The 11,701-nt window shown below is 40.2% G+C and overlaps 1 protein-coding gene across 21 annotated transcripts in view; it reads left to right on the top strand.

The window, feature by feature from the left end:
- Positions 1–100: 100 nt before the first annotated feature.
- The window catches only part of dlg2 (discs, large homolog 2 (Drosophila)), a 245,639-nt gene continuing 234,038 nt past the window's right edge, over positions 101–11,701 (top strand). For 11 of the 21 annotated variants that reach the window (XM_039778367.1, XM_039778361.1, XM_039778359.1 and 8 more), the window contains exons 1-2: positions 109–1,541; positions 2,241–2,372. In XM_039778367.1, coding sequence (XP_039634301.1) covers positions 1,523–1,541; positions 2,241–2,372 — 151 coding nt within the window. In that variant the 5' untranslated portion in view covers positions 109–1,522. Of the gene's footprint in view, positions 1,542–2,240; positions 2,373–11,701 lie in introns of all 21 variants that reach the window. The other 10 variants (XM_039778365.1, XM_039778362.1, XM_039778358.1 and 7 more) reach the window with 4 other exon arrangements.

Genomic DNA, 11,701 nt, shown 5'->3' with positions numbered 1-11,701 from the left:
TCGAGTGTATTATTGTGAAAGTAATAAACGGAAGTCTCGTTTCTCTTTGTGGCTAGCTTGTTCCTGGCAGTAGAAACTGTTGGTGATGCTGTCAGTTGTTCATATGGCTAGCGCAACTGTAACGTTACAGTACCTGGTAAAAGAATAAAGAGATGTGGCAGCTTGAGGACAGTGCTGTTTTTTTATCAGGGAAATGTCCGGCGAACGCACAGTCACCATTTTACTGAATATGAAAATACATGGAATCATTTGAGAGCCATGCGTTTTCTCCCACAGTTGGCAGAGAGGTATTTTCCTACAGCCAGGCGTCGCACTGGGAAAGCATTTCATTTGGCACCGCAGCTGGCTGGTGATTTAGCATGAATGCTAGCTAACTAATGAACAGCACGCATGCTTGTTTATCCGTAGAAGCAACGTTTACCGGCAGCGTTAGAGTTTATTTAAATGTTATGAATTGTCGTTATCTTCTTCATTTGGGGTACGCACATGTCCCTCCATAAGTCAAAACCTCCAGACATAAACTCTGAAGTGACTGTTACATGTTAGCTGGCATTTCCTAAATTCTTAAAAGAAAACGCGGGGACAAGTGACATGTTTTTTAAACTCGACATTCATTTGGCGTCGAAGTGTGGTGGGCCCTCCTCTCCTGAGTTTTGTCTTGTAGGCAGGTAAAAGAAACTTAAGGTATGCACTTTCAAGCAGGATAAACGATGTGGAGCAGCTCTTCAGACAGGACCGACCCAGGACTGTCGCACTACACGGGCTGTGTGTCACTGTGGACGGAGCTGAGAGTGTTAACCCAGGCCAGCCCTCAGACCTGACAGCTCCTCGTCACCATGGGACACTAATGCGTGTTTCAACTGTATGGTACGGCTCGACCCTGCGCGACTCAAATCAGCTTTTCTACACACTCTTCATCTGACTGTGAGGACTTCGCTGCTTGTGTCGCTAGTTCTGTATTGTATCCCATCTGTCTGCGAGAGGATGTTTGGACCAGCAGTGAATGGTCTGCCAGCTCCTCAGCCAAAGGATGTTCTTTTGAAGTGTGCCCAGACAGAAGTAATGTACAACCTCACGTGCAGAATGTGTTAAAACCAGGGGTTCCCCCGCGTTCTCACACCAAGGACCTTTGAATTACTGTACGTATACAGAAGGGTTGATGAGACATTGCTACAGGGGACCGTATCTGTTCTTTTTGTGGATTTACTGGGACTGTCATCTGAGACAGAGACAGATGTGATCACATTATTTCATTGTGCTAAAATCTAGTCTGCGGAACTATAACCTTAACTCATTGGACAAAGACCCCCTGGATACTCCCTCAGGGCCTCCCTGGTGGTCCCTGGACTCCACGTTTAGAGCCTCTGGTTCAAGTTCTCTTCAGAGTGCTGCAAAGGAGCTACGTTTATCAAAACCCATCTTGTTTTCTGCCATCCCATCAAAAAAGAGCAAAGAACTTTTTAACCATGCATTGAAGACTGAGCTGGGAGCCTTAGAGAGTCAAGTTTACACGGAGTCAGCCATGCCTATCAGAAAAAAGGGTGAGTTCATGTATGTGCCACATATGTGCTTCCGATCCTCCAGCTTTCAGACCCTGTAAATACCAAATGTGAACGTTATGGATGCTGTCACATTGCCAACATTGCATTTGTCCACAGTTTATAGTAACAGTCTAAAGTCAAGATTGGCTGTTCAACCTTTTGGTTTCCATTATACAAACGACATAGACTATATAGTCAAAGGTATGCAGACACTCTCCACATACATTTGTCCTTGTCCCTTTCCTCGTTAAACATGACAATACCCCCTGCACAACAATTTTGGGAGGAGGTGTAGCAGTGATTGCGAGCCATATCTTATCACCCAACATTAGTGTTGTGGAATGGGATCAAATCTCTGCAGCCAGGTTATAGGTTATAGCAGCATATTCATGCCCATGGTTTTGGAATGACATGTCCAACTGTCACATAAGGCTGGAATGCCTGGGTGTCTACATTCTTTTGACCACATTCTGGCATCTTCTATCCTTTTCTGATAAAATGTGAGCTGGGGCTGCGGCTGCTGTAGAGGGGGATAAACCCACCTAAACTCAGTTTACTCATCTCTATATTTACACCCTCTGGACTGATGTACTTTTTATATTTTTTTTTTTTTTTATATATATACTCTGAATTGTATTATATGAAGAAAACAAACCAAATAAGCACCAAAGTCTGTCTTATCTGCCCCCTCATCTGCAGACACAGCTCGAGTCCTGGGGCTTTTGGAGGAGTACTGCACTAAACTGAGGGAGCCGGAGGAGCAGCAGCTCAAAACTGCCATTTTGAGAGTAATGGGGATTTTCAAAAGCAACCTGTTTGAAGCTCTTCTTGGTAAGTTAGTAAAACACAACCAATCCTTCAAGCAACTGGTATTTTCTGTTAAGTTTATATTGTAGCGGTTTTCAGAAAAACTAAAGAATTTGAAAGCGGTGTCACATTTTTGAAGTACTAATACTGTGTACTCTGTACTAGCTCACAGAACCTTACATTATCTTTAATAATTGGTTTATTTTGAAAGATAACTTGTGATGATAAACAATAAGCAGATATGTTTAAAATCACAGTGACTAAACAATGAAAACACGCAACTTTCAGATGCAGAGGATTACAGCATGACTGCAGTCTTCCTAATGTGTCCACAGTTTGATTAGTCCAGTCTTTACACCACACAGAAGGAAGGCAGTCAGAGTTGGGGGTGCAGAAATAAACTCACTGCATTTAATAATTACTAACTTCCTACTCAATGCAGCAATAATAGTTCTTATATTTATTTAATTGTCTTGTGTAATTTATGTATTAACAATAATGCAGCCCTTTCATAGAACATTTTATAAAAACAGTAAAACAAAAAGCAAACTTGCACATTACATATACAGTAGGCTGATTTCAGAACAGCCGCAGCATCGTACAGAACGCTGCAGGCCGCTACTTGCGCCAAAACGGACTGTGATCTGGTTTCTCTCTTAGCCTCACCTTAGTTCTTACCATCTTCATTTTGTTGATCAGATTCAGCAGATTTTAACCTTAAATCTTTAATCTTCTGAGTTTTAACAGCAATTAGTGATCAGATCAGAACTTACCTTGGAACTTTATTTGCTTTGTTGTGCAGTCTGCACTTGAGCGGGGGTGTAATACTACAGACCAATGGTTTACCAAACTTTTTTGTTTTTGTTTTTCTGCCTTTTGTGGATACAGATATATTATTTAAAGTATTTTCGAATTGTGGTCACCACTTTGTCATAGGGGTTTCACAGAATAGTCGACTATTCAAATATTTGATTATCAAAACTACCTACTATCGATGCGGTGCATTACTGTCGAATATTCCTTTGTCTGTGGTTTTAACATTGTGCAGTAATGAAGTAGTGGCAATGTATCAGATATGCAGCTTGGGGCGGTGTGGGTAACAAGTCATAGTTGTTCTTTGTGACTTAAAGGAACACGCCGACTTATTGGGAATTTAGCTTATTCACCGTAACCCCCAGAGTTAGACAAGTCCATACATACCCTTCTCATCTCCGTGCGTGCTGTAGCGCTGTCTGACGGTTCCAGCATTAGCTTAGCCCAGCACAGATCCTGCAGGTAACTGGTTCCTACTAGCCTACTGCTCCCAATTGTGACAAAAGTGACAAAATAACACCAACATGTTCCTGTTTACATCCAGCGTGTACAAAAAACAACGTAACATGAGACACAGCCATCTTCTAACCGTAAACAAACCGGGAACTATATTCTCAGACAGGCTTGCTGTGAGCATATCACTCCGCCCAAGTACTATATTCTTCCGCCTGAGAATATAGTTCCCGGTTTGTTTACAGTTAGAAGATGGCTGTGTCTCATGTTACGTTGTTTTTGCTGCTGTCAAATCCCAACATGTAAATAGGAACATGTTGGCGTTATTTTGTCACTTATTCAGAGCAGTAGGATTTCTGGAACCATTCACCTGCCTGATCTGTGATGGGCTGATGCCGCTGGAGACGTCAGACAGCTTTACAGTACGTACGGAGATGAGAAGGGTATGTATGGACTTGTCTTACTCTGGGGGTTACAGTGAATAAGCTAAATTCCCAATAAGTCGGCGTGTTCCTTTAAGACACTGCAGTGCAAAGGCGGTAAAGCAGCGGACATTTTATTGAACGCTAACCAGAAGTGCAAAATGAGGATTATAGATGAGGACTGTAGTGACAGCTAGGAAGTGTCAGTTTATCAGGGACACACAGATGTTGGATATTTTCTATTATTGCACTTTCATTATGGCTTTTCAGTAGGCTACCTTCTGAATTTCCCTTTGCACTGTTTATAGCCTATGTTCTGTTTAAACTTGCCATCTGAGAAAAATGTGTTAATAATCTGTGTCTTTATGACAGCTCATTGTGCTGTGTTAGCCACTATTGACTTTTTTCAATAAACAAATAGCATTCATAAACTGCATGAAATCTGTGGACATTCATGTGTGTTGGCGAGATTGCATATATACGTTTACCGGCATTCCTTTCACAAACTTGTCATAGCATAACCATGCAGGTAACATTTTACTTTATGGGTTGTGCATAAGACTGACATGACACTGTCATAACCATGACATGACACCTGTCATGAACATGGAGTCTTTTTGAATGTTCGTGACTGTTGTCATCAAGTGTCATTCGATAAATGACACTTTTAATGCTAAGTTAGCATTGTTTGAGATGTAGGTGTTATGACAACTTGACTTAACCTAGCTGTCATAAATATGTCATAGCAGGCCTTATTATCAAACTTAAAGAAACTATTTAGCTTTATGTGTTAACATTACATCAAACTGTCATAACAGCCTCGGATACTGATGGAGGAGGCAATTTTTACAACAGTGAATACAGTACCGAGACGTTTTTTTTTCTGGGTTTGGCCCCTTGAACCCTGGGGCTTAGTCAGCTGTAGAGCTAACCGGGATAACTAGCTAATGGCAGATAACTACGGTTGGCGGTTACTTTTGCAAAAAGTAGCTTTAGCCTTAAGCTAACATTATCTGTCCAAAATTCCTTAATCACCTATGTACTGTATTCATCATGTAGTCATCAAACTGGTCCTATAACTTTTATGACATATTTATGACAAGTCCAAATGGTTACACTTTACTTAAGGTCAAGGAAAAATATTCATGACACAACTATAAAAGCATTTGACCGTGTAATCAAACATCATGACATCTTTATGACAAGTTAACGGTAAAATTTCTGCTGCCACGGTAACAGAAATAGGACAGACGCACAACAGGGTTTCCGCTATGTACACAGCGCACCACCGCTCCTTCAGCTGTTTATGAAAAGTTATAATTACACGGCTCTGCAGAGCCGTCTGCTCTGCTGAACTCAAGCGAACGGTCATCAGCTCTCTCTCCCCTTTTAGGTTGAGCAACTGGAACAGTGACAGGACGTCATAACTCGTGAAGTCATGGCAACCAAATAAACAGGGCGAGTACTACTTGTCACTCAATCTTAGGCAAAGTGACAAACCGCGACAAAAGCCGCGACATGAAATCCGCACTGACGCGGGTCCCGTCAAATATGACCGCTAGCTACAGTTTATTGGAAAATAGCATTGTGGACACTGAATTTGATGAATTTACTATTTATCGGTGTTGTATTAAAGTACTAGAAAGCAATACTTAAGTAAAAGTACAAGTATCGTACTAGAAAAAGACTTTGGTAGAAGTGAAAGTTACCTTTTAGAATATTACTTAAGTTAAATTCTTAAAGTATCTGATATATACTGTACTTAAGTATCAAAAGTAATTTTCTGATATTTAATGTACTTAAGTATTTGAAGTAAAAGTAAAAGTTTTTTTTTTTTTTTTTTAAAGCAAGCGGTTAGAACTTTTATTGTGAACTTTATTGTGGCTTTCTTATAGTAAAGCATAAAGCATATTCAGGGTTCCCATAGCTTCTTAATCTCACTCATCAAATCAAAATCACATTCTTTTCTAGGACTTTTCAGGCACAATTCTCTTAAGTTCAAAGAACAAACAGCATATTTTTAGAGCTGACATCAATGTACAGAAACATTTCTTGCAAATACGGCCACGCTGCCCTGCAAAGGCAAAAGACCTTAACTCGCTAGAGTGTGAAACTGAGAAAAATGACTTTAAAGTTTCTGTTTTGTCCAGACAAAAGTATTATAGGTAGGACTCCCAATATTTGACAACTAGTTTCTATAATGAAGAAATGCTTGTTTGCAAAAAATCTTGAGCTCAAAATTGTGTACTGTACTGTACTCTGCCTTTAAATCATGTGCCAAAAACAAGCAGTCATGCAAAGGCAAAAGGCAGTAACTGACATATAATCAATATTGGCTTGCTGTTCACCATACTTCCATCCATTATAAGAACACCTAACCAAGGTCTAGTCATCATGGTATTTGTTTTAAATTATATAGAAGACATTTGGTTGTTCCTATTTAGTGCTATAATGATCAGGATAGTGTGGCAATACTAACACAGTAGAACAGTATGACAGATAAGTTACTTTGCAGTACAGTATACAATATGAATAAATACAAGAAATATTTTCTCAATAAAGATAATTTAATTATAATTGAATACATAGGTATATTTATTCAATTCAATTCAATTCAATTTTATTTATAGTATCAAATCATAACATAAGTTATCTCGAGACACTTTACAGATAGAGTAGGTCTAGACCACACTCTATAATTTACAAAGCCCCAACAATTCCAACAATTCCAGTAATTCCCTCAAGAGCAAGCAGTGCGACAGTGGCGAGGAAAAACTCCCTCTTATTGTTTAACAATAAATATATTATGTTGAACACTTTTGCAAGGCACTGTATCCGTGTCATATTCTCATTAGGGGCTGAGCCCCCCCTAAAGGTCTGATCCCAGAATCGTCCCTAGTTAAGGTCCACCAAACTGCTTAAGATGCACAGTCAACAAACTCGACTTGGATTACTACTTTTTTAATTCTGAGATAACATTCAGGTTAGCCTACTTTGTACGGACGTATAAAGTAGGACGTATGCTATTATGGATTTGTGTAAGATTTGATATGAACACCTGCAAGAAGGAAATATTGCTCAAACACGTATGGATTGTTTTGGATACAGCAGATGACGTGCATTGCTATGGATTATATCTTCCATGGATTATATCGGATTGCATGGAAAGTTAGGATGCCAGCTGTGTATTTAATAACTGGTTTTCGGCATCTGATGTGAGGCTCCGCCAAGTGAGGAGGTGTGTCAGCATCACCGTTAGCGCTACGTGACACAGATTAAATTTAGCTAGCTCCGGGCTGTCGCTGACACTGACAGATCTGAACCATCGGCACTTTATTTTAAAGATGTGTTGTGCCTGGCTAAACAAAGTCAGAACACCTGAACTCAACTTCAGCGTGCCGTAACAGCTGTTAGGGCGTTCTGCTGTGGTTTCTCGTATGGTTTTGGATGTTACGGTTGTCATAGCCCTTTATTTTCTCGTTAAAACAATCAAATTGACTCACGATATTTATTCACATGATAAAGGAGGTCTCCAGTAACCCAAAAGTGACATTACTGTGACATACTAATTTTTGCCCAAATATGATGTTAATGGCGTTTCGCCTTTGTAGGGCAGCACGGGTATATGACCTTATCTTCACCACTACCCTGTTCACCGAGTTCACCACTATCGTCGGGGTGGTCGTCTACGATAACGGGAGGTCCTCCAGTAGATGCTCGTGCTTCCGTGGCGTTTTCAGTTGTGCACCGTCCTCCTCCTCCTTTAGCAACAAACAAGCGCTGAAATAGAGCGCGCGGCGTGCGGAGAGTGCGTAATGCAATCTAGGAGCAGTGATTCGCCAAACCTCCCTTATTGCAGTCGCACACATTTCTTCTAATTTTATTTTTTAATAACGAGTAACAAAGATGCTTAGTGGAAATACAGTACAGGCCAAAAGTTTGGACACCTTCTCATTCAATGTGTTTCTTTATTTTCATGAATATTTACATTGTAGATTCTCACTGAAGGCATCAAAACTATGAATGAACACATATGGAATTATGTACTTAACAAAAAAGTGTGAAATAACTGAAAACATGTCTTATATTTTAGATTCTTCAAAGTAGCCACCCTTTGCTTTTTTTTGATAGCGCTGCAAACCCTTGGTGTTCTCTCAATGAGCTTCATGAGGTAGTCACCTGGAATGGTTTTCACTTCACAGGTGTGCTTTGTCAGGGTTCATTAGTGGAATTTTTTTCCCTTATTAATAAAAAAGCAAAGGGTGGCTACTTTGAAGAATCTAAAATATAAGACATGTTTTCAATTATTTCACACTTTTTTGTTAAGTACATAATTCCATATGTGTTCATTCATAGTTTTGATGCCTTCAGTGAGAATCTACAATGTAAATAGTCATGAAAATAAAAAGGAAACGCATTGAATGAGAAGGTGTGTCCAAACTTTTGGCCTGTACTGTATAACGGAGTAAAAGTATACATTTTATCTAGGAAATGTAGTGGAGTAAAAATGAAAGGTGACATAACTTTAAATAGCAAAGTAAAGTGCAGATAGCCTACGTGAAATTTCTACTTAAGTACAGTAACAAAGTATTTGTACTCCGTTACATTACAACACTGCTATTTATCAGACCTCAGATGAGACAAGAGACAAGGCCAAACAAAAATAATTGTTTGGTTCCGGTTTTCCAACCGTCAATTTATTTTATGAGCTTGGAGGAGAAATGATACGAATTAAATAAATACACAAATAAAAAGTTTGAGGCGAACTGTAATTACATTTTTGTACAGCACTCTTGCGATGCAAGATGCATGTTGTCCTCCAGCAATGCTGGAAGAGGACCCGATGTTGCCGCAGCGGCACTTAACGTTGCCGCGTCCAGTTTTACGGCAGCAGCAGCAGCATGAGGACGGCTCCTTCAAGCAGCCGTCACCGGCCAGCTACAGCGCTACTGCGCCGCCGGGGAGCTTCAACACGTTAAACAGGGCAGATGAAACCACTCATGAACTATATGTTGTGTTTAATGTCGTTCAAGAGGATGGCAAGGTAGCAATCAAACACGATCAAATGAAAGGTAAACACTCTTTAGAGTGCTCTAACGTTACAGCAAGTCCCTGTGGCTCAATGGAGGTGGCTAAGCTAGCAGTGAAGCTAATGACAACTTCTCAACACAATTCATTTGGATACAAGCGTAGCATTATGGAAGATAGACGGGATTCTGAACAGCGATGCCCGTGTTGCGCGCGCACATACACACATACACATACACACACACACACACACACACACACACACACACACACACACACACACACACACACACACACACACACACACAGCAGAGCCAATGTGTGTGCGTTACTTCACGCAGCACATGTAACTGATTGGAAACGATACAGATTATACATTATTTACTGCCGCTGGCGCAGATGAACTAATGCTACACTCGTTACTGTAAGTAGCCTACAATAAACCCTCCATGATTAAAAAGTCAATACTTATCAATACCCACCTACCTGTTCTACAGGCAGAAACATGTAGAAACTCTGTAGAGTCTGCTCTGTCTGCGCTGTCCACTCTTGTCCACCGCAAATAGCAACTTTTTACAAACGAGCTAAAATAAAAGATGTCAGTTTACTGTTTATCTTAGTTTGCAACGAATCTTGAGTTTTGGACAAACTCTTGTAAACTTGGCTGCTGTCTAAACGAACCATCCTCTCCGCTGGAGTGGTAAACCTGTGGATGTATAAGACCAAAACAGATACATGTGGCTACTTAATATGCACGTGAATGACGCCTCACCATGTTTTCAATTTACTAAGCGACAGCTGTACATGTAGTAACAGGTAGGCTATGTTATACAAAATCGACCCATGACCTCAACTGACAACCAACCAGAACCAAACAAATCTTTTCTTTATGCCCAAGAAGCTAACGTTAGTGAACGCTGCGGTCCCTCTGCCTTTGACTCCCCGCTGCAGGAGACGCTGTATTCCTCCGACACGCTGTATTAACGTTACCGTTTTAAAACCGGTTTCCAGGTTAGTGGGGTGCATACCCCTTTAACCAACATGAAAAACGTAGCTAGTAATATACATTCAGCATTTTGTTTTGTTGTTAAACTGTGTGTAAAATGAGAGCGGTGACCTTAAATCACCGATTTCAGGTAACGGCACCCTACGGTACCGTCTATTTGCTGGATGGTTTCAAGGTAAGGGACGGTAGCTAACATTAGCAGATAATCCCGTTGACAGAACAAACCACTTATGACCGTTTAATGTAATGTTAACACATAAAGCTAAATAGTTTCTTTAAGTTTGATAAATAGGCCTGCTACGCTGTATGCCATATTTAAGACAGGTTATATTGTCTTGTTTAATGTCAAGGTGTCAACACAAACATCTAAAACAATTCTAATTTTGCATTAAAAGTGTAATAATATTTTCCCTGGTTCCATTTTCTTTTCTACAGATATTATATTAGGCTATATAATACAGGTAGTTTACCTAAAATACACGTATGAAATACTGGAGTATAAATACAAACTACAAACTACAACACCAAAAAGAGATACATATTTATTATTTCTTACAAAATTTTTTTTTTTTAGGTGTGTAACAAGAGATTTAAAGTGAGAACACTTTTTTTAATTTTTTTTTTTTTTTTTTTTTTTTTTTTTTTTTTTTTTTTTTTTTTTTTGTGTTCCATTACTTATTTTATTACTCCATTCTCTATTTTTGTTATACCTTTTTTGTGTTTTTTTTATTGTTTTTCTTGCGGGGTCTTCACTGCTCATACCTGCCATCTCAGGCAGGCTTTTATAGCTGGCGACAAAAGCCATCAGGCAAAGTGTTTTTATATTGGTGTACAACTGTGGGGGCCAAGGCCTTAAGGGAGTGTTTTTTTTTTATGCGTAACGTTTGGTTCAAACACTCCTCTCCCTCTTTCTCCCCGGCTTTTTTCATGTGCTTCCTTGTTGACAGTACCTATTTGTACTACTGTAGTAGGGTTGTCTACCTTAGTTGGTGCCGTGCGGGCTGTATAAGTGGGGTTTTACGTTTCGAGACACCTTTTGGATCCATTGAGGCGCCCTCAACCATTAAGTAGGTGGTTGATAGCATACTTTCCTATGTTAGACCAAAAAAAAAAAAAAAAAGCTTGGCTGGAAGGGTTGTTTGGAGGGAGGTCATAGTGAAAAGGACCCTAGGGTGAAATTACTCCGAACCATCACTTTAATTTGTCTCCTGTCACTGAGTGATGAGTTGGAGTCTGACTGACCACTCACCTAATAGCCACTTGACACTGCAGCAAACATTGCAGCTGGGACTGTGTAACCCAAGATACAGACTGTGTCACTGTTTCAGTGAGGAAGTGTCTTTGTTCTCTGCTGGGCTGTGGGGTGCTATGTGTGCTATGGTCAGGGTAGTGTGGCGGGGATGACGAAGTGTGGGGTGCACGGATGGTGGCTTGAGGGGGGGGGGGGGGTAGTGTGTGTACACTGGTTGACTTACTTGACATCATTTTATTCATATAATACTCTTCTATCAATCCAGGGCTCCCTGATGTTGCTCCCCTCCTGTTCCTCACTCATTTGTAGTCAAAAGCGGGGCCCCTTTGTTTTCTTATTTATTCAACAGGGGGGCGCCTTGGTTTTTTTTTTTTTTTTT

This window comes from Perca fluviatilis, chromosome 16, assembly GCF_010015445.1.
Source record: "Perca fluviatilis chromosome 16, GENO_Pfluv_1.0, whole genome shotgun sequence".
Lineage (NCBI taxonomy): Eukaryota > Metazoa > Chordata > Actinopteri > Perciformes > Percidae > Perca > Perca fluviatilis.
This window is presented reverse-complemented; position numbering and strand designations above follow the sequence as displayed.